The 23960-nt window shown below is 42.1% G+C and overlaps 1 protein-coding gene across 4 annotated transcripts in view; it reads left to right on the plus strand.

The window, feature by feature from the left end:
* Nucleotides 1-23819, plus strand: part of INVS (inversin) — a 146653-nt gene extending 122834 nt beyond the window's left edge. Inside the window, exons 14-18 of one of the 4 annotated variants that reach the window (XM_007197067.3) lie at nt 6657-6767; nt 7278-7374; nt 18609-18838; nt 19607-19678; nt 22641-23819. In XM_007197067.3, coding sequence (XP_007197129.2) covers nt 6657-6767; nt 7278-7374; nt 18609-18838; nt 19607-19678; nt 22641-22789 — 659 coding nt within the window. In that variant the 3' untranslated portion in view covers nt 22790-23819. Of the gene's footprint in view, nt 1-6656; nt 7375-18608; nt 18839-19606; nt 19679-22186; nt 22518-22640 lie in introns of those variants that run through there. The other 3 variants (XM_007197065.3, XM_007197066.3, XM_057547981.1) reach the window with 3 other exon arrangements.
* Nucleotides 23820-23960: the final 141 nt, after the last annotated feature.

Genomic DNA, 23960 nt, shown 5'->3' on the forward strand with positions numbered 1-23960 from the left:
CTGTCATTGCTCCTAAGCCCTTTCAGCAGAGAGAACTGAGAAATATTTATATCTATTTGTGCACCTATCAGTGTATATGTGTATTACACACACACACACACACACACACACACACACACACACTGATTTCAAACTGTTACCTCCAATTCCATTCAACACCACAGGGTTTATTCTAGCTTTCATCTTTTTATTTGAATTTTTTTTTTCTCCGACAGTGAAAGACCTGGCTCCCATTATCTATGATATATATGCTTATTTGTTCAATCCTAGTATACACGTAAAGATTCAGAATTGCCAACCCATACCCCTTTGAGAAATAAATTTACTAACTAGAGCTTAGTATTTACATACATTTCTTTTTGTCCTTAGTCTTACAAGTACTCAGCTAAAATAAGATTTTACAAAGTTACTTGGGTGAGTTCCCTTCTTCTCCACCTTTTTAGTGTGGTTACCTGATCTAATTCTGTAATAGTGTTAGGTTTATTTGTTATTGTTTTTATTCCATTTTGGGTTCTTTCCCATATCCCAGCTGATTCTAATTGTTCATTTTTTTTTTGGTAGTTGGGTACTTTTTATTTAAACAGAAAATGACATTTTCTCCTAATTATAAAATTACTTAATGTACATTACCAAAAGATTAAAATCAGAGAAAAGAACAAAGAAGAAAAAATTAAAATCCTCCTTAATCTTAAAATAAACAACTATACAAACCTTTCTACTAGAACTTTTTTTTAATTCAGAAATTTAATTTAACTTAATTTAATTTTTTTTTAATTCAGAAAATTCAGAAACAGGACATCCTGTTTTGAGATGTTCTTACATAATTTCTTTGTTTTCAACAAAAATGTTAGTAGCTGCTTAGCATTATAACAGATTATGAGTACAGCATGCTTTGTTTAATCACGCCTGTGTTGGACATATAAACTAAACAGCCTTTCATATAAATTTTTGTATATACCTCTAATTTTTATGGCTCTTTTAACATGCTGCCAGGGACTTCCCTGGTGGCGCAGTTGTTAAGAATCTGCCTGCCAATGCAGGGGACACGGGTTCGAGCCCTGGTCCAGGAAGATCCCACATGCCGCGGAGCAACTAAGCCCATGCGCCACAACTACTGAGCCTGCGCTCTACAGCCTGCAAGCCACAACTACTGAGCCCACGTGCCACAACTACTGAAGCCTGCGCGCCTAATGCCCATGCTCCACAACAAGAGAAGCCACCGCAATGAGAAACCCGCACACCGCAATGAAGAGTAGCCCCTGGTCGCCGCAACTAGAGAAAGCCCATGCGCAGCAACGATGATGCAAAGCAGCCAAATAAATAAATAAATAGATAGATAGATAAAAGAAAATTTAAAAACAAAAAACCAAAAAAAAACATTCTACCAGATATCTTTCCAGGAAGGTTGCAGACATTTGTTTCACCCTTTCAAAAGCAAAAACCAAAAAACTCTCTCCAAACACTTAGGCAAATAATGGTTTTACTAAATCCTAGTTAGTAAGATGGAATTTTATCATATTTTTATTGGCTTTGTGTATCTATTTTCTGGATTACTCACTGATGTCTGCTGTCAATTTTTATACTGGTTTTTCATTTTCTTAATATTTCTAAAAGCTCTTTATATAATAAGGATAGTAACCTTTCTCTGTCATGTATAATGAACTTTTTTTGTTTACCTTTTAATTCTGTTTCATTTTTTTCTTCTGAGATTTTTTTCTTTGTGGTTTTATGCCAAGAAAAGGTTTTTCCCACTTTAAGATCTAATAAACACATATATTTTCTAACTTTTACTATCTCATATTTAATTCGTTATATAGTGAGGTTGGAATTGAATGATTTCTTTTTAGAGAATAAGCAGTTGTTCTAGCCATAAACATGGAATAATCCGGAGCTGCAGCGCTGGCAGTAGGCTTGTGAATAATGGCTTCTGAAGGAGTATAGCATCACTCTCTGGGGTCATACCCAGGGCCTATGAGCACCTCATCTCCTGGGTCCACAAATTCAAAATGCCATCTTTATTGTTTATTTTCATGTATGGGAATATTTTTAGCATTCTATTCTTTCTCACTGATCTATCTCTACTAATACCTAAATCACATTATCTTTATGATTACTAGCTATTAGTATCTAATGATATCTAGCCATCTCTTTATTATTTTTCTTTTTTCTCTTCTTTTTAATTGAGTTTACTTTTTAGAGCAGTTTTAAGTTCACAGCAAAACTGAGCAGAAAGTACAGAGAGTTCCCATATACTCCTACTGCCACACATGTACAGGCTCCCCAACATCAACAACCTACACCAGAGTAGCACGTTTTCTACAATTGATGACCTACACTGACACATCATTATCACCCAAGTCCAATTTACATCAGGATTCACACCTGGTGTTGTACATTCTGTGGGTTTTCACAAATGTATAATGACTTGTATCCTGCATTGTGTCATACAGAATAGTTTCACTGCCCGTATTAGGGGTCTCCAGAGAAACAGAACCAGTTAGATAGATAGATAGATAGATAGATAGATAGATAGATAGACAGACAGACAGACAGACAGACAGACAGACAGACAGACAGACATAACGGGAGATTTGGTATAGAAATTTGCTCACTTGATTATGGAGGCTGAGAAGACCCACAGTCTGCCATCTGTAAGCTGGAGACCCAGGAAAGTTGGTGGTGTGATTCAGTGAGTCCAAAGGCTTAAGAACAGGAGAGCAGATGCTATGAGTCTGAGTCCAAAGGTTTGGAAATTGAGGGGCTAAGGGTATAAATCCTGGTCCAAGTCTAAAAGCCTGATAAACAGGAACACCTGTGTCCAAGGGCAGGCGAAAATGGATGTCCCAGCTCAAGCAAAGAGCACAAAATCACCCTTCCTCCACGGTTTTGTTCTATTTAGGCCCTGAACAGACTGGACAGTGCCCACCTGCCTTAGTGAGGGTGATCTTCTTTACTCAGACTACCAATTCAAATGCTAATCTCTTCTGGAGACACCCTCACAGACACACCCAGAAATAATGTTTTATCAGCTATATGGGCATCCCTTATACTAGTCAAGTTGACACATAAAATTAACCATCGCACTGCCCTAAAAATCCGCTGTGCTCTGCCTACACGTCTCTCTCTTCCCCAAACCCCTGGTAACCACTGAGCCATTTAGGATCTCCATAGTTTGCCTTTTTCCAGAAGGTCATATAGTTGGAATTATATAGTATATGGCCTTTTCAGAGTGGCCTCCTTCACTTAATAATATGTAGTAGTAATATTCATGCAAGTAAAGTAATATTTCACTTAATAATATTCTGCATGGCTTGGTAGCTTATATCTTTTTGGTACACATTTCACTTTTAGCTCATTTTCTTTTAGTTTATTTCTTTTTATTGCTGAATAATATTCCATTGTCTGGGGACTTCCCTGGTGGTCCAGTGGTTAAGACTCCGTGCTCCCACTGCAGGGGGCTGGGGTTTGATCCTTCGTGGGGGAACTAAGATCCCACATGCCACACGATGCAGCCAAAAAAGATAAAATTCCATTGTCTGGATGTACCACAATTTATTTATCTGTTCACCTACTGAAGGACATCTTGGTTGCTCCAAGTTTGGGCAATTAGGAATAAAGCTACTATAAACATCCATATGCAGGATGTTGGGTGGACATAAGGTTTTAATTCATTTGGGGAAATACCAAAGAGCAAGATTGCTGGATTGTATGGTAAGAACATGCTCAGTTTCATAAGACATTGCCAAACAGTCTTCCAAAGTGGCTGCACCATTTTGCATTCCACCAGCAATGAATGTGAGTTCCTGTTGCTTGTCACCCACATCAGCATTTGGTGTTGTCAGTGTTTTTGATTTTCACCATTCTAGTAGATGTGTAGTGGTATCTTGTTGTTTTAATTAATTGGTTTTTTATTTTGTTTTGTTTTGGTGTGTGTGAAACATTATAGTGGTTGTAAGCGTCAGAGCCTTACAGAAAGGTTTACTCAGAGAAGTGCTGCTCCCTCCTCATCCTACTACTCAGTTTCCATTTCCCTCTTCCTTCTATCCCTTTCCCACTCCATCCCCATAGGGATCCAATCTCTTCAGTTGCTAGATTATCCTTTCTATATTTCTTTTGTACAAATGAGCAGATACAAATACATTTCTTTCTTTTTTTTTAAACCATACCAGTTTTTTGTTTGTTTGTTTGATTTTTTTTTTAATTTGGTTGAGTCAGGTCTTAGTTGCAGCAGGCGGGCTCCTTAGTTGTGGCATGTGGGCTTCTTAGTTGTGGCATGCATGTGGGATCTAGTTCCTGGACCAGGGATGGAACCCAGGCCCCCTGCATTGGGAGCGCAGAGCCTTAACCACTCACTGTGCCACCAGGGAGGTCCCAGGTACCAGTATTTGTTCTTATATCCTCTTATTTCTTACATGAAGAGTAGTATAGTTTATATACTCTTTTGCACTTAAGAATAGTTATTTTAAAGTCTGTTTCTGAAAACACATTATCTGGATAACCAGATAATGTGTGTCTGTTTTATTGTCTATTCTCTCTCCTTCCCTCCCTCTCTCAATTTTGTCTTGTCTCATCTCCCTGTATATTTTTCACTAAGTACTGGATCACTGAATATAAAAAATTAGAGAAATAACTAGAAGCCTAGCATGATATTAATTCCTCCAGGGAGGATTTACATTGGCTTCTCTCAGGCATTCAGAAGCAAGAACAATCCAAGGTCACCTTAATCCGGTTTCCAGAACTGAGATGATACAGAGCTGGGCTTCAGTCCCTGCAAGGTCAATCCACGACCAGTGGGCCTTTTTTCCTAAGACATAGCCTTCCAGAGTCCCAGGTCAAAATAATGCTTCTGGGCAGGATCTGGACTCCAAGTTTTGTCCTCCAAACCTCAAGGAGCCTCATTTCCCTAGGGATATGTGGCCCCAAATGCCTTGCTCATCTCCTGGTTGCCTGATTCTCTTGGATCTTGGCCCCATATTTTTTTTCTGCCTTGTTAGCTCTTTGATGCCTTCAAACAGGTGGTTTGTAATATTTTGTTTAACTTTTCTATTGTCCTTTTTGGTGAGTATGCTTCAATTCTGCCATTATGGAAGCAGAAGTTCCTTCACTGTTTTTTACATTGAGACTAAAATTTTTATTTTATATGTTGTATTTAGTTATTTAAAATATATATATATATTCTTTTCTCAAATTCTAAATTTCTTTTATGTGTTTAATGAGTGCATGTGAGTGTGCATACACACTGGTCTATAAGCTAAAGTACTTGTTGATCTAATCTTCCTATTTTCTCTATTAACTATTCCTCATGGTAGATTGTTTCCTTGTGTATTTTGTAATTTGGGATTGTGAAGTTATTTTCAGGAGGTCCCCTCTGTGCAGCCTGAGTTGAGGTCATGCCATCCTAAAGCAATATTGTGTTTGCTTCTAAGAGGCACCCTGCAATACCACCATCCTGAGACTAGTTTTTATATTAATTTTTCCTATGGGTTGAGAATAAATGAATACCAAACCCATGTGAGGCACAGCACTTTGGTTTCAAATTCTCATGGATGACTCTTTACCCCATCCCGAACCTAAGCTGAGACAAATTTCCTTGTCATCTTCCAGTGCTGGGAAGATTTTTTATCTGGACCATCATTTCCCAGGGGTCTGCCACCTCAAGAGTCCTGGCTTCATGCAGGGTCCTGTTTCCAATTAACTTTCTGCCTGCAAGGCTCATTTTCTGTTCTTATCTGGATGTTAAAACAACCAGTTATTTAATAAGACCAGCCATTGCCCCACTTCACTGCTACCACTTGCCCGACAGTCGCTGGATCAGCTCACAAGCTTATCACTCAGTTCTCAGTTTTCCCTTTGTTTTTGGCCCCCAGGAATTTCCTTTATTTTCTTGAAAGCATTATGGTGCTTTTAAAGTAATGTTTATTGTAAATATTTTAGTCAGCATTTCTAGGTATTTTTTTATAATATCTTTTTTTTTAATTTTATTTTATTTTTGGCTGCATTGGGTCTTCCTTGCTGCGCGCAGGCTTTCTCTAGTTGCGGCGAGCAGGGGCTACTCTTCCTTGCAGTGCTCAGGCTTCTCATTGCAGTGGCTTCTCTCGTTGCAGAGCACGGGTTCTAGGCATAGAACCCGTAGTTGTAGCGCACGGTAGTTGTGGCGCACGGGCTTAGTTGCTCTGCGGCATGTGGGATCTTCCTGGACCAGGGATCGAACCTGTGTCCCCTGCATTGGCAGGTGGATTCTCAACCACTTTGCCACCAGGGAATAGGTTTTTCTTTTTAATATTTATTTGGCTGAACCGGGTCTTAGTGGCGGCATGTGGGATCTTTTAGTTGCGGCATGTGGGATCTAGTTCCCTGACCACAGATCGAACCCGGGCCCCCTGCACTGGGAACGCAGGGTCTTAACCACTGGACCACCAGGGAAGTCCCATTTCTAGGTATTTGTAGGGGAAGGCTTTCAGGTTATCTAACCTCCTGTTGCTAGAAATAGAAGTTAAACAATTTTTTCCTAATCGTAATCAGCACTATCATGGTGATACTAGAGGACAAGTCTGAATTTTTTTTTTTTTTTTTTTTTGTGAACAGTGAGCAGAACTGCCCTACTATGCAAGTTTTGGACAATAAAGATTCTTCCCCTTCTTCCTTGTCTCCCCTAGAAACATCCAGAGAACATTCTAAAGGCCGATCTGCCTGTGTCCACTTCAGCCCCAGCGAAGGCAGTGATGGAAACAGGCATCCAGGAGCCTCCTCTGTCGAGAAGTCCAGAGGTGAGACAGTTGGCGAGCAGCAGTGTGACAAGGGGAAAGGCTCCTTGAAGCAGCCCTCCTGTGTCAGGGGGTCTGGGCCTGCTGAGGAAGGAGAGGACCCCAGCTGGGCAGCTGCAAGCCTTCCACAGCAGGACGGCCACTGGAAGCCCAGCCGGCGGCAGGATGCAGCACCCAAGGCCAAATGTGCCTCCCAGAAAAGGCGCAGCCAGGAGCTCAGAGGAGGGAGGCGCTCCCCGGCTGGATCCAGCCGGCCTGGCAGTGCCAAGGGGGAGGCCGTCCGTGCTGGGCAGAGTCCTCTCCACCACCGGACGCCGAGAAACACAGTGACGCAGGACAAGTTCGCAGGAGGGACCTACTCAGATTTGCCATCGAGCACAGAGGTGTTGAGGTCAGGAGTCAGGAAGCTGGGTACATCCGCCCTGTTGGAGGACACTCAGCTATCTAAGGAGACTGATCCAGCACCTGGTCCCCTCTCTGGGCAGAGTGTGAATATTGACCTTCTCCCCGTAGAGCTGCGGCTGCAGATAATCCAGAGAGAAAGAAGCAGGAAAGAGCTGTTTCGCAAAAAGAACAAGGCAGCAGTGGTCATCCAGCGGGCCTGGAGAAGGTAGGAAGATGGGATGCCACAGCATCTTTGGCTCTGTGGCTGTCCTGATCCCCCTGATGTGATACCCCCGTGCTCTTCCATGTGCTGGCATGACAAGGCCAATTTTATTGAGCCTACCCATGAGAGTCACACATGTGTAGATCTTAGTAATTTATATTGGGTAAGCTATTTGGAAGGTGTTTTTACCCAGAAAGATAGGAAAGTACCCAGGATAGCCTGGTGTAAATGAAAAACCATGAAGCCTAAGTTTCAGGTGAAGCTCTAAGAGGTTATCTGACCTTGAGCAAATCACTCAGCATCCCTGACCCTCAGTTGCCTCCTCTGTAAAATGGGATTTAACAATTGCCGCACCCGTCCTGTTCATGTGACAGGTTGCTAGAATGAGATAACGTGTGCTTTGTAAATTCTAAAACACTACACATGTAAGATATTTTATTTTCCTTCTTTACTACCCAGGAATTAGATACAGTGGATTAAGTGACTGAAATTTATCACAAAAACCTGTGTGAGCCTCGACCAAGCTCAGAATGTGGGGTAGGAGCTGGGAGTGGTGGTGGAGGCTTACTGAAACACTGAGGTGAACACCACCAGGGGGTAATTCTGGGAGGACTGGAAGAGTGCTTTGCTGCAAGTTTTCACATGTCTCACAATCTTCTTCACACTGCAGGCCCCACGAGGGCCTCCATCCAGATTAGGCCTTTCAGTGATGACCACGCCCAGGGGAGGGCCGGACCGTCGGCCGCAGGTGGGGGTCATGTGGTCTCCATCAGATCACTGCGAGCGCAGGTGTGCCCCTGTCAGGAGATAAAAGGGCCGAAGAGACCCTGCTGTTGGTAGAGGGAGAGCTGAGCGGCTTGTGAGGCCCAGGGAGAGGCCTCAGGGACTGTCATGCCAAAGTCTCCTAACCCAGAGCCGGGCGACCTGCACGGCCTTCGCTATAGTGCGTCCTCACGTCTGTTCAGGCTCGTGGCTCTTTACAAAGTCGTCTCATGCCTGACCCCTTTGCTCTCCCAACCATGCCAGGAAGCCGTCAGGATAGGGATTAGCGTCCCTGTTTTTCAGACAAGCAGTGGTCTCAGGAAAAAAGACTTGTCCTGATGGTCAGACCCAGCACTCGAAGTTCTGTCTGACTTGAGTCCAGGGGCCTTTCCCTTACATTCTCAGTAAAGGTAGTGTCTGCTGTGGTCAAAATAATGGAGGCGGAGGCCGACCTCGCACTCTGCACCTCAGGACAGGCTGGAGGACAGGCTGCCTGGATGGTCTCACATGCATCAAGGTAATGTTGTTATGGGGGATGTTGTTAGCACTGTTATTAATACTAGTAGTTGCATTCATCAGGCACTTGGGCCAGACACTGTTCTAAGTAGTTTTCCATGTATTAACTCATCTAAACCCTCAGTCATGCTGTGAGGGATACTGGGATCACTGTTCTCCCCATTCCACGAATGAGGAAACTGAAGCACAGATGGGTTCATCACCCTCAGGCTACAGAGCTAGTGCGTGCCAGTGCTGGCCTGCAGCTGAGACCGTCGGCCTCTGAAGCCACAGATGGGAAGGGTCCCTGCTCCCCCTCCTTGGGGCGTTCCGCCAGGACGTGCACTGGCTACCATCCCAGAGGAACTTTTTGTGAAGTATTTCAGCCGCCACCTGGGGCGCACACAAGCCCGCGAGGTTTGCCACGTCAGGCCCCACAGCTGCTCCCCAGCTGCAGCGCCTCCCCATCACACTGTCCTTGGACTCCTTTGAAGAGTCAGCAGCTGACAGGTCCTGTCAGTAAGTGTGCATAGCAGCAAATGAGCCTTCAGCCCTTCCCCCCAAGAACAGCGGGCTCACAGTCTGTGCACCATCTGGGGAGGCGGTTACACAGGCCCCCTCTGGCTGCACCACTGTGCAATTCCGAGTCCCGGGACGTCGACTCCCAGAGGGCTTCTGGGACGCTGCACACCGTGGCAAGTCCCGTGTCTGGTGACAGTAAAAACCCTTTTATTGATTCCGCTATGGCCCTATATGTCTTCCATTTGAAGCACAGGAGCCCTAAGTGCTGTCCGGGGACAGCGTGTGGTGTCCGACAGCAAACCTCAGGGGCACCGAGGGCTGGGGTAGGGAACGGGGCTTGGCACACGACCTCCCATAAATGCAGGCCGCCGTCATAGGAGACGTGCCCGGGGCCAGCAGGGAGGCAGGCTGACTGGAAAACGCACAGGATGGGGTGAGCAGATTGAACCTGGGGCCCAGAGAAAATGAAGCTTTGTCTAAGCGTCTGAGTTTTATTACCAGTCAAGACTTGACTATTTTAAAGGTTGAAACTGGATACTGGACAAGCTAGGCTGGGCTGGAAAGTTGCTGTGGTGAAGACGAGTTGCTGTGTAAGGCACTTCCCATCGGGTCCTCTCCAGCATGTTCTGAGGTGAATAAACAAGGTTAGGCTAGACTATAACAAGTGCCCTGGCGCCCCGGGCTGAAAGGGATGATTGGGTGTGCTCGGATTCTCAGCAAACCAGGCGTGCACGTTCTCCCTGAGAAGGGGAGAATAGAGGCTGTGACTGACCACTAGGACCATGAGACACAGCCTCGGTCTCCATCCCAGAGTCGATGAGGTGGCAGCCGTGCCCCCCGAAAGCCGGAGCTGTTAGAGCTTCAGCCAACACCCAGGCTTCCCGACAAGTCCTCTGCCCACAGAGCGGGGGTGTGGAAGAACTGACTGCAGAGCGGTATTGTCCTGTTAACTCTCGCTTCTCTCTACACTTGGCTTTTTGGAAATGTGGTACATGTTCTAGTAAAGGGGTGCCGTGGTTTGTCACGCTCCAGGGAAAGAAAGGAAGAATTATGTAGTTCGACTGAAATCAGCCTTTCGAGCAGGAGGGAGGGGCTGCACCAAGCACTGCAAGGAGCTTCGAGCATTTGGGAAGAAGGTTGTGTCCCAGTTGGTGTGTTGTAAGATCAGGCACAGGGCCTGCTGCTCTCTGCAGCACCCTGTAGGCTCACCAGGAGTAGTTAATCAGCTATGCATAATGAACACTGGTGCAGCTTTCCTTAGGAGGCTCCGAAACATCTGTGCTCAATAAGAGGTTTGGGAGTGCACATGGGATAAACACCATCAGAAAAGCACTAGAGGTAAATATAGCCATCATCCTGGTGCCCCTCCCCTCTCTCCCGCCCCAGGCTCTGCCCTCCAACACATTGATCTTAGTAAAATTCAGCTCTTACATTTGCCACTATTCTTAAAAACCCCTGATCATCCCCACCAAGTCCTTAGCAGTATTTGGCTGTTGGACCAGACAGCACTGATTTTGAATGTTGGCCTCTCCTAGTTCTAGCTGTTCGCCTTTTCCCCCCAATTTTTACTGTGATATAATTGACATATGGCACTGTATAAGTTTAAGGTGTACAGCATAATGATTTGATTTACATATATTGTGAAATGATGACCACAATAAGTTTAGTTAACATCCGTCATCTCACACAGATAAAAAGAAAAAGGTTTTCTTCCTTGTGATGAGAACTCTTAAGATTTACTCTTTAACAGCTTTCATATATACCATAAAGCAGTGTTAGCTACAGTCATCATGTTGTACATTACATCCCCGGTACTTACTTGTCTTATAACTGGAAATTTGCACCTTTTGATCACTTTCATCCAATTCCCCTCCTCTAATAACCACAAATCTGATTTCTTTTTCTGGGTTTGGTTTTTTGTTTTTGTTTTTGAAGATTTCACGTGTAAGTGAAATAATACAGTAGTTGTCTTTCTCTGACTTATTTCACTTAGCATAATGCCCTCAAGGTCTATCCATGTTGTTGCAAATGGCAGGATTTCCTTCTTATTTTAGGCTGAATAATATTCTACTGTGTGTATATATAATATATATAATAATCTAATGTGTGTGTGTGTATATATATATATATATTCCACAACTTCTTTATTTGTTCATCCATCAATGGACACTTAGGTTGTTTCCATGTCCTGGCTATTGTAAATAATACTATTATGAACATAGGGGTGCAGATGTCTCCATTTCCTTCAGATATATACCCTGTAGTGGGATTGCTGGATCATATGGTAGTTCTATTTTTAATTTTTTTAGGAACCTCCATACTGTTTTCCATAGTGGCTGCACCAATTTACATTCTCACTAACAGTGCAGGAGGGTCCCGTTTTCTCCACATTCTCACCAGCACTTTTCTCTTGTCTTTTTGATGACAACTGTTCTAACGGATGTGAGGTGATATCTCATTGTGGTTTTTTTTTTATATAGATTTATTTTTATCTTTGGCTGCGTTGGGTCTTCACTGCTGTGCATGGGCTTTCTCTAGTTGCAGCGAGCAGGGGCTACTCTTCGTTGTGGTGCGCGGGCTTCTCAGTGCTGTGGCTTCTCTTGTGGAGCCCGGGCTCTAGGCACACGGGCTTCAGAAGCTGTGGTGTACGGGCTCAGTAGTTGTGGCTCGCAGGCTCTAGAGTGCAGGCTCAGTAGTTGTGGCACATGGGCTTAGTTGCTCCACAGCATGTGGGATCTTCCCGGACCAGGGATCAAACCTGTGTCCCCTGCATTGGCAAGCAGATTCTTAACCACTGTGCCACCAGGGAAGTCCCTCTCACTGTGATTTTGATTTGTATTTCCTTGACGATTAGTGATGTTGAACACCTTTTTATATACCTGTCGGCCATTTGTATATCTTGGGAAAATTTCTATTCAGGTTCTTTGCCCATTGGATTATTATTATTATTATTATTTGCTATCTAGTTGTACGACTTCTTTATATACTTTGGATATTAACCTTATACATGGTTTGCAAATATTTTTTTTTCCATTCGTAGGTTGCCTTTTTATTCTGTTGATCATTTCTTTTGCTGTGCAGAAGTTTTTTAGTTTGATGTAGTCCCACTTATTTTTTATTTTGTTGCTTATGCTTTAAGTGTTGTATCTAGGAAATCACTGCAAAGACCCACGTTAAGGAACTTTTTCCTATGTTTTCTTCAAGGAGTTTTGTGGTTTCTGGTCTTTTATTTAAGTCTTTAATCCACTTTGAGTTAATTTCTGCAAGTGGTGTAAAATAGGGTTCTAGTTTCATTCTTTCACGTGTGAATATTTAATTTTCCCAGCACCATTTACTGAAGAGACTGTCTTTTCTCCATTGAGTATTCTTGGCTCCCTTGTCAAATATTAGTTGACTATTTATATATGGGTTTATTTCTGGGCTCTAAATTCTGTTCTGTTGGTCTATGTGTCTATTTTTATTCCATTTATACTGTTTTGATTACTATAGTTTTATAGTGTAGCTTGAAATCAGGAAGTGTGATGCTTTATTCTTTCTCAGCATTGCTTTGGCTATTCAAGGTCTTTTGTGTTTCTATATAAATTTTGGTATTGTTTGTTCTACTTCTGGTTTTTTCCCCCATATTTATTATTTATTTATTTATTTATTTGGCTGTGCCAGGTCTTGGTTGCGGCACGCAGGATATTTAGTTGCAGCATGTGGGATCTTTAGTTGCGGCATGCGGTATCTTTTAGTTGCGGAATGCGAACTCTTAGTTGCGGCATGTGGGATCTAGTTCCCTGATCAGGGATCAAACCCGGGCCCTCTGCATTAGGAGCGTGGAGTCTTAAGCACTGGAACACCAGGGAAGTCCCTCTACTTCTGTTTTTTTTTTTTTTTTAAAGCCATTGGAATCTTGATAGGGATTGAATCTATAAATGGCTTTGGGTAGCATGGATATTTTAACAATATTAATTCTTCCAATCCATGAACACAGAATACCCTTCCATTTATTTGTATTTTCTTCAGTTTCTTTCATCAGTGTCTTATAGTTTTCAGGGTAGAGATTTTTTCACCTCCTTGGTTAAACTTATTCCTAAGTATTTTATTGTTTTTGATGCTACTGTAAATGGAATTCTTTTTTTAATTTATTTTTCACATCACTCTTAATGTATAGAAACACTACTGATTTTGTGTATTGATTTTGTATGCTGCACCTGTACTGAAGTTGTTGATTAGATCTAACGGTTTTGTGAAGTCTTTAGGATTTTCCATATATAAAATCATGTCATCTACAAATGAAGACAATTTTTTTTTAAGTTTTTTTTTTAAATTTATTTATTTTGGGCTGTGTTGGGTCTTCATTTCTGTGCGAGGGCTTTCTCTAGCCGTGGCAAGCGGGGGCCACTCTTCATCGCGATGCACGGGCCTCTCACTATCGCGGCCTCTCTTGTTGCGGAGCACAGGCTCCAGACGCACAGGCTCAGTAGTTGTGGCTCACGGGCCTAGTTGCTCCACGGCATGTGGGATCTTCCCAGACGAGGGCTCGAACCCGTGTCCCCTGCATTGGCAGGCAGATTCTCAACCACTGCGCCACCAGGGAAGCCCCGAAGACAATTTTAATTCTTCGTTTCCCATTCTGATTCCTTTTTTCTTTCTTGCTTGATTGCTCTGGCTAGGACTTCTAGTATTTTGTTGAAAAGGAGTGGTGAGTGTAGGCACCCTTGCCTTATTCCTGATCTTAGAGGAAACACTTTCAACCTTACCCAACTGAGTATGATGTTAGCTGTGGGCTTGTCATATATGACTTTTATTATGTTGAGGTATGTTTCTTCTATACTGAATTTGTTAAGGGTTTTTATCATGAACAGATGTTGGATTTTGTCAAATGCTTTTTCTGTGTCTTTTGAGATGATCATGTGATTTCTTTCATTCTATTAATATGATGTATCACATCGATTTATCTGCATATGTTGAACCATCCTTGCATTCCAGGAATAAATCCTTCTTGACCATGGGGAATGATCCTTTTAATGTGCTGCTGAATTTGGTTTGCTAGTATTTTATTGAGAAATTTTGCATCTGTATTCATCAGGGATATTGGCCTATACTTTTCTTGTAGTGGAATTTTTTTCTAGCTTTGGTGTCAGGGTAATGTGGGCTCATGAAGTGAGTTTGGGAGTGTTCCCTCCTCTTCAAATGTTTTGAAGAATTTGAAGGATTGGAATTCTTCTTTAAATGTTTAGTAGAATTCATCAGTGAAGCCATCTGATCCTGGACTTTTCTTCATTAGGAGATTTTTGATTACAAATTCAATCTTCTTACTCTTTATTGGTCTGTACAGATTTTTTATTTCTTCCTGATTCAGTCATGGTAGGTTGGTTGTTTCTAAGAATTTCTCCATTTCTTTTAGGTTGTCTAGTTTGTTGGTATATAGTTGTTTACAGCAGCCTCTTATGATCCTTTGTATTTCTGTGGTATCAGTTGCAGTGTTTCCTTTTCCATTTATGATTTTGTTGCTTTGAATCCTTTTTTCCCCTTCTTGGTTTGTAGAGCTAATTGTCAATTTGGTTTACCTTTTCAAAGAACCAACTTAGCTTTTTAAATCTTTTCTATTGTTTTCCTGTTCTCTATGTCATTTATTTCTGCTCTAATCTTTATTATTTCCTTCCTTCTAACTCTGGGCTCAGTTTGTTCTTGTTCTAGTTCCTTAAGGCATACAGTTAGATTGAGATCTTTCTTATTTCTTAATGTAGGCATTTATTACTATGAACTTCCCTCTTAAAATTACATTTGCTGCATCTCATAAGTTTTGGTATGTAGCGTTTCTATTTGCAATTTGTCTCAAGATACCTTTCAAGTTTCCCTTTCAGTTTCTTCTTTGATCCATTGGTTGTTCAGGAGAGTGTTTAATTTCCATGTATTTATGAGTTTTCCAATTTCCCTCCTATTACTCATTTCTAATTTCATACCATTACGATCAGAGAAGATATTTGGTATGATTTCAGTCTTCTTGAATTTGCTAAGACTTGTTTTGTGGCCTAACACATGATTTATCCTAGAAAATGTTCCATGTGCACTTGAAGAATGTTTTTTCTGATTGTTGGATAACTATTCTCTATATGTCTGTTATGTCCATTTGGTTTATAGTGTTCAAATCCACTGTTTCCTCTTTGACTCTTTGAGTGATTTATCCATTGTTGAGTGTAGGGTATTAAAGTCCCTAGCTATTACTGTATTGCTGTTTATTTCTTCTGTTAGCTCTGGTAGTTTTGTATATTTAGGTGCTCTGATGTTGGGTGCATGAATATTTACAATTGTTATATCTTCCAGATGGATTGACCCTTTATCATTATGTAATGACCTTCTTTGTTTCTTTATAACATTTTTAAAGTATGTTTTGTCTGATATAATTATAGTTACCCCTGCTTTCTTTGTTTTTGGGAGTGTTTTTTGGCTACCATTTGCTTGAAATATCCTCATTTGTTCACTGTGTGTGTGGGTGTTTAAAGCTAAAATGAGTCTCTTGTAGATAATGTATCATTGGATCTTTTTTTTTTTTTAATCCATTCAGCCATTCTGTCTTGATTGGAGGAATTAATCCATTTATGTTTAAAGTAATTATTGGTAGGTAAGGACTTACTATTGCAATTTGTTAATTGTCTTCTGGCTGTTTTGTTGATCCCTTGTTCCTCATTTCTTATCCTGCTATCTTTTCTGTGTGTTTTGATGCCTTTGGTATCAGTCTGCTTTGACTTCTTTATCATGTTCTTTGGTGTAATTAGTACAGGTTTTTCCCATGTGGTTACCATGAAGCTTACATAAAGTATCTTAAAATATCATAAAATATCTTAAAATAACACTCTATTTTAAACTGTTAACTTACCTTCAATAGCACTGCTAAGTATTATACTTCTCCCTCTTCACATTTTAGGTTATTTATGTTACAGTTTACATAAATATTTCTTATATTGCACATCCAATAAAGCTTACTGTAGTTATGGTTATTTTTACTACTTTTTACTTTTAAACTAGAGTTGTATGTTAATTATGCACCACCATTACCGTATTACAGAATCTAACTTTGACTATACGTTTACCATTACCTGTGAGTTTTACATTGCCTTAAGATGATTAATGTCCTTTTACTTTACTCCCTTTAGCATTTTTTGTAAGGCAGGTGTGGTGGTGATGAACTCCCTCAACTCTTGTTTGGGAAAGTATTTATCTCTCCTTAATTTCTGAAAGATAACTTTGTCAGGTATAGTATTCTTGGTTGATAGTCATTTTCTTTCAATGTTTTGAACCTGTCATCCCATTCTTTCCTGAAAAGTTCCTGACAAGAAGTCTGTTTATAGTCTTATGGGAGTTCACTTGTATGTAACTTCTCTTTTTTCTTACTGTTTGCAAAATTATTTTTGTCTCTGACTTTTGATAATTATAATGTGTCTCAGTGTAGCCCTACTCTGGTTCAACCTATTTGAGGTCCTTTGAGCCTCATGGGTTTGGATGTCTATTTCTCTTCTCAGGTTTGGGAAGTTTGCAGCCATTATTGCTTTAAATATACTTTCTGTCCCTTTCTCTTCTCCTTCTGGAATTCCCATAATGCAGATACTGTTTCTTTTAATTGTGTCCCCTAAGTCCCATAGGCTTTTTTCACTTCTTTTTTTCTTTTTGCCTTCTCTGACTGGGTAATTTCAAATGTCCTGTCTTCTAGGTCACTGATTCTTTCTTCTGCAGGGTTAAGTGTGCCTTTGAAGCTATTGATTTCTTCAGTTCAGTCATTGTATTTTTCAGCTCTAGGATTTGGCTTTTTTTTTTTTTTGATAGTTTCTATTTCTTAGAACTTTTTCTCATTTTGTTCATGCATTGTTTGCCTAATTTTGTTTAGTGAACTATAAGATCACACAGACAACTAAACTTGTTTAAGAGAATTCTGAATTCTTTGTCGGACAATTCACAGATCTCCATTTCTGTAAGGTCAGCTTTCAGAGCTTTTTAAAGTTTCCTTTGGTGTCATGTTTACCTGTTGTGTTTTTTCGTTTTTTTGTATCCTTGATTCCTTATGTTGGCATCTGTGCATTTGAATAAGCAGGCTCCTCTTCCAGGTTTGCTTTGGCAGAGAGCAAACTGAACTCTTCAACAGTCAGCTCAGTTTGGGTTTCTGGATGTGTCTGCTGGTAACATATTTGGGCAGGTGGGGCTTGCTGTCTCTTTTGGGGCAGGGCCACTGCCCAAGCTCTGAGGTTGTGGAGCAGGGGGTGGGAGGAGGAGGGTGCTGCCACTGCTGACTGCAAACGGTTGGACAGGACTGTTGGTTTGGTTCCCTGCTCAAGTGAGGCTACAGAATGGGCTCCGCAGTTGCCAGGGCTCTCTGATCAGGCTTACTTAGACAGCCGGGACTGGGCACTACACTCAGCAGGAGGCAGGGGTATGATTTAGTTTCCTTGCTCTGGTGGGACAGTAGGACAGGCCCAGGGCCTGCATAGCTCATTGTTCAGGGACCCAAATTGGGTAAAAGACTGTGCACTGAATTCCCTAGCCAGACACAGCCACCAGCTCTATTCTGGGGTAGGGGCGGGGAGCCACGGGCTGTGCTCTCTTCAAGTGCTACTGTAAGAAAGGCTGATGGACGGGCTACAAGGCTTCTCGTGTGCTCTGGTGAGCTTCCCTGGTTGGACAGGCTGAAGGCTGTATTCAGCAATGGCTGGAGCTATGAATTACTTTCCCTGCCCAGGAAGAGTGGGGGAAACTGGTTCCAAAGGTGGCGAGCCTCTTTGTTTGTGGTCTTGATTCAAACTGGCCTGCTCCCCAAGTTCCCTGGCTGAACAGTGCTATTGGCTTTGTTCTGTGATGATCGGCTCTGCCTACTGTACACCCTTCTTGAGCACTGCTGGGCTACGCAGCTTCCAGGTGGTCTGGCCAACCTTCCTGGTCAGGTAGGGGCCAGGAGCTACACTCAGCCATGGGCTGGGCTATGACTCAGCTCCCCTGACACAGCTTCCACAATGTAGCCCAGCCTCCCATCCTCCTTCCCTTACCAAATACATAATGCTTCACACACATCTCACTTTAACATTCCTACACAAATGCATCTACCTCTGCTCGTGCCACCTCTGCTACTTAAAATGCCCTTCCCTGCCTAGCAAGCTCCTACTCATCCCTTAAAACCCAGCACAAATATCAGCCATCTAGCTCTTTCCTCTCACATAGTACTTCTCATACCACATTTGTTTACACATTGGCCTGTCCCACTTTGAGGGCAAGGACCCATCTGATTCCTAGTTCAGGAAGTACTGATGGACAAACACAGAATTCAATATTCAACATACTGCCACTGAAATTAGGAATGGGAGCTTGACTGAATCTCCCAAGAGTTCAGCAACTACTATTCCTATAGCTTGTAGGAACTTTAAGGAACATTGGTTTTCTCAGTATTGTGATCTTATTAAGTCTCTCCCCTCCTCTCACCCCACCAGCTACCAGCTCAGGAAGCACCTGTCCCACCTTCTGCACATAAAGCAGGTTGGAACCAGAGATATGGACAGATGGAACCGAGAGTGCATGGCTTTGATCCTCCAGGTTTGGAGGAAGGAACTGGAACTGAAACCCCCAAAGACCATGGCAGTAAGCAGGACCACCAAGAGTCCACCCAAGGGCAGCTCAGGCACCAAGCCCACCAGACACTCAGTGCTCAAGCAGATCTATGGTAACTGTCCTTCTGGGTACTTTGTAGTTTACAACAAGCACCCCCAGAGTGTGTCACATCAGAATTTGGAAACAGGATTTAATTACATTGGGCAAACCTCCATTCAGGTAGGAACTTTATTAAACTTCCAGGCACCAACAGAATTCTCATCACATTTAGTGCCTCCCTTCCAGCAATTCCGGGTCAGAATTGGTTTCATAAGGTATCCTGGTATCTCAACCGAGAGAGACTTAAAGCCAAGAGATTGTCTGCTGGGCTTCATGAGTGAAAGCCTCAGCACAGCAACCGCTCTAGGCTGCTGCCTGTTTTCCCTTAAATTCTCCATTTAGAGGACTCCAGGCCCAGGCAGACCCTGCCTGCCTCACACTGACCTTCACTATGCTTAGATAGTACAGAGTTGCCTATCTGTGGGAATATCCCAGATCCAAGCCCTACAGTACGTACTTGTTTAGCAGATGAACTGCTGCATACTGAAACACTTACAGCTGTGCAAAGTGCCCATCCAAATAAACTCAGAGAACAGGACTGGCTAGCTCCCCAGTGGAAAAAAAGTTAAGTCAGGGCACCCTTACAAACAGATCTGTGGCCCTGGCAGCAAAATCTGCAGACTTGACCCGGGCGGGCCTATGTAGTTTTTCCACACCATACCTAATCTATCTTGGCAGACACCTGCAAACTCAAGCCTTCACCTCAATAAAGAATTCAGAACTTGGTCAGGCCACAGCTGTCACTGGTCAGAAATAGATGATCATTGTTGGTTGATTTCAGGTTCTCAAGAAGGAAAAGTACATCAGCCCACGAGATCTTCAAAAGCCCATTCTGTGCTGGGTCTCAACTCAGGTAAGGCAGCCACTGCATGGGCAAAGCAGACTGGGGAGACCATGTGGGGAAACAGTTCCCTTTTTTGTTTCATCCCCAAAGGTGGAAGACATTAGAACAGACTGCCAGGGGTTCCAATAGTCATTTGATTTCAGGATTACATGTGTTCTTCATCCCCCTTTCATGGAATTACCACTGTAATAAACATCTCTTCTCCAGAAGAGGCAAGTTATTTTTGCAACCAAAAGCTTATTAACATTACCTCCAGCAGAAACAATAAATGGCACCTATTATTGATCACTTTTACATACTTGTTCACATACAGGAGGGGGAAACACAAATACTGTCATTCTTCAAAGTAATACCTTGGGAGTTCTTGCTCCATTTTGGTTTCACATTAAGATCCTCCATCTCCTTCCCAAAGATGGGAAAAAGTCCCTTGACCATAGATTCTGACTTTTGCCTTTTAGGGCCCCCTAAGGAGGCATTTAATATTTAATAGCACGTCCAGCTCAGGCTTAACTGTGCACACTTCCACTCATACAGGAGCAGCTCAGGGAACTTTCTTTTTAGCCACAAGACAAGACTGTTTTACTCAGGGCCCCTTCATTCATGCCAGAATTAAATTTGGGTGATAAGTTCAGTGCTGTCAGCAGTTAATGCCAGGTCCAGGGTTTCTCACGGGTGGCTATGGCAACACACTCCCCCCAGTCCCTGAGCCACGGCCATCCTGCAGGAACAGAGCACAGCTGGGAAGGTGAACAATGACTGTCAGCGTGAACTTTAACATTCATTTATTTTTGATGGGGGGAAAACCAAGAGGTTGGGGGGACAGTAATTACTGCCAAAGCTTTAATAAGAGTTGGGCAACTCATGTAATATAGACAGGCTGATCAGGGGCAATTAGAGACTTTCAAAGGAATCAGGCCCATGGTTCTATGTTTAAAACAAAACAAAACAAACCTCTAGTTATACTTGAGTGAATTAAAGAATAGTTTCAAAAACACACTGTCAGATAAAACTACTTAAGAAGTAGCATTTAGATAATCAGATATTAAAATGAGATAATCAGAGCATTTTTTACTTTGTCTCAAAAGTCCAGGACTATCAAATCTTTAAAAATGAAGGTGTTTAGTGGCATAAAGGTTTTTAGTTAAAGGACTCACAGTTAAAGGACAGAATAAATAAAAGAAATAATGGTTTCTTAGGACGTCATATAAACTATCAGCTTGTTTGTCCTACACTGGCTTGAAAACAGATGAGGACCAAAGAGAATCTTTTCCTAAACCTAAGCTTGGGGGACAAAGGTTTTATGAGGCCCACCTATCCACATTAACCATTAACATGTGAATACGGCTGATGGTCACCAGAGCTCCTAGCTAGTTAGCTACAGCCTGTGTTTTATACAGAACACAGTCTATAAATTTCCATGAAATGGGCATGACTTGGACATACAATATAAGTTTCTGCAATGTAGAATCACAGATGGCAAATGGAACCAAGAAGGACAAACCATTCATTTTAGTCTTTACCTTGAATAGAAATTTTTGCTTTGAGAATTCCATGAGGTTAAGGATCTTTCGATTTTGCTCACTGTTCTACTTAGCTTTAGTACATTGTTTGGCACATTGTAGGTACTCAAATATTTGAGTGAGGATTGTGGCTCCTAACCTTCAATTTGGGGAGACTTTAGTAGTGCCTTTACCTCTTAAAACAAGGAGCAGAAAGTGAGCTGATTAGAGCAAAGTAACAAACTCCTTGGACTGTTTCTCTACCTGCATCCAGGAGGCAAACAATCACATTCTCCTCAGTCTTCTACACCCACCTGCAAACCACCCACACCCACAGAGAATAGCACCACGGTAATGATCAGAGAGCATACATATATATCAATGTCCTAAATCTGTGGGCCCATCTTGTTAAAAATAAAAGAATTTCCTCTAAAAAAAATTCCATTCCAACGAATGGAATAACCATGGCTTAAGTGATTACTAAAAACGGTACCCCCTTGTATGAACGCAGAATATTCCTGCCCACCTACAGAGGGGTATGCAGATGACAACTCAAGACTTGATACAACAAAGGCAGCCACAAACACACCAGAGTTCCAAAACAGTTCACTTTAACTTTATTGAAGTAACAGTAATAAAACCAGATGAGAGAAAGACATATTTTTGTAACTTTTTAAAAACTACTCACCTTTCATGTTTGCTTCTTTGCTCCAGTTAGGAGCAACATCCAGCAGTACGGCCTCAGCAAGTTCTCTTAACCGGTCGGGGGCTCAGTATCCTCATTTGTTAAGTGAGAGGGTTGACTGCACCACTAAAGTTTTCCAACTGTAGCATCCTGTAACTCTGTGATTTCAAAGTCATAAAAAGGCCTAAAAAAATCCACTTCAAGCTTGACATGCCTATTATTCTATCACCTGAATAGTTTTCAAAGGAACCTATTTTCTAGAATGGACTATAGCCAAGTATGTGGCACAGGGAAAGTTACATGATAGATATATATGTTTGTGTTATGTTACAGAGACGCACAGAGAAAGCAGTATCATACCAGTTATTCCAGGCAGACTGAAGACCTAAGTTCCAGTCCTACCTCCTCAAGCAGCTGCCCCCTCATAGTCAAGGTTATTCCTTAAAGAGATGTCAGGTATCTTTGAGAGGATGGAAAATGGAGGGCTGACATCCTCCTGTCTCTACAATAAACTAGCCATCACCTTATTCAGCCCCATGGATAATCCAAACCTAAACGCTTCTTCCTCCCCACTGATCAACTCTGCCCTTCAGCATGAAAATTAATAATCTGAATATCGGGACTTCCCTGGTGGTCCAGTGGTTAAGACTCCACACTCCCAATGCAGGGGGCGCAGGTTCGATCCCTGGTCGGGGAACTAAATCCTGCATGCCGCACAGCGCAGCCAAAAATAATAATAGTAGTAGCAATAATAATAATCTGAATATCTGGTATTTGTTTTTAACAGTGAGCAACTTGCAGTGTATACACCTCCTTGAGAACAGTGGAAGATCAAAGAATTTTTCTTATAACCTGCAATCAGCTAACCCATCAAGAAACAAAACAAAGCTTCGACTGCCTATGGAGGAAGACTGTGCCCGGAGGGGGCGGTTCTAATAGCTAGTGCATAATTCTCTGATTAGCTTTTACACTTTGGGAAAACTTTAATATCCATGCCTGAAGGCTTATTAGCCTGAAAATGTAACAACTGAAAGAAATGTGTTTTCTTTCTGCTCTTACATGGCACTGTTTTGTAAATTCTTAGCCAGTGCTGAAAGGACCAGGGTAGACTATACCTGTGCAAAGCTGCCCGTGTGCCTACACGTCCATCAGGACGGCTGGAAAAGAGTGTTTCTAATAACAGTTAAGTCTAAGTAAAACTAAGGAAGTGAGCACTAAAGACACTGCTGGGTTGGGATTTCTCCTCAGTGGGTGCAAGCCTGGTTTGTTGGCTCCAGTGAAGAACCTAAATGAGATGGGGAAGAGCCTGTCCCACAGCAGCTGCCTTCAGTTCACTACTTTTCTGGAATCTAATGCAATGGACTTCATTACAGACACCACATCCTGTTATTCCAACATCATCAGTTTTAATTTTTAGACCAGAGTCGTGACCCAGTGTTTTGCTCTTAGACATTTTAAGACTGTAATAGGTATACTGTTGATTGCTTACATTTTACAGTTCCCGTGTCAGCCTCTGAAGGCCACAGGCTGCTGCCACGTCCTCTCTGTGAATGGCGTTCCTTCTGCTGAGCACCAGCAGTATCACAGCACCAAGGCCTCAGTCGGGAAGGTCTACAGACCAGACATTCATGCACGGGGTGCCAATTCAGGCCTTAACCTTCCACTTGTATTTTCTGCTTGACCTGCAGAGGTGAGCAACCTTGTCAAAATGCTGTTCCTTAGGCATGGGAAACTGTGCTAACTATGCATTCTAGCTCTCTACGAACACATGGTTTAAATAAAATCCAGTGATTGTGGGCTTTTTCACATTTTTTAAGGGCAAAGCTACTAGGAATGTAGACAGGCAGAAACAATGGCATATTAGGCTCACAAATATTTCTAGAACTGCTTGCATTTTAAGATTACTGCCACCCCTGTCCTGAAAGTAAGAGATTGGAAGCAATAAAGTGTTATTTAATTACCTAGATTTTTTACAGTTGGCTAACTAAATTACTTCATTTTTATGAAAATTATAACATAAATTAAGAACTCTTATAATGGACCACTAGTAGAAAACCATTTTGTAAGAGTTACCCAGCTCAGACCAAGGACCATTTAGGTATAGGAA

The sequence above is a fragment of the Balaenoptera acutorostrata genome, chromosome 6 (genome assembly GCF_949987535.1).
Source record: "Balaenoptera acutorostrata chromosome 6, mBalAcu1.1, whole genome shotgun sequence".
Classification (NCBI taxonomy): domain Eukaryota; kingdom Metazoa; phylum Chordata; class Mammalia; order Artiodactyla; family Balaenopteridae; genus Balaenoptera; species Balaenoptera acutorostrata.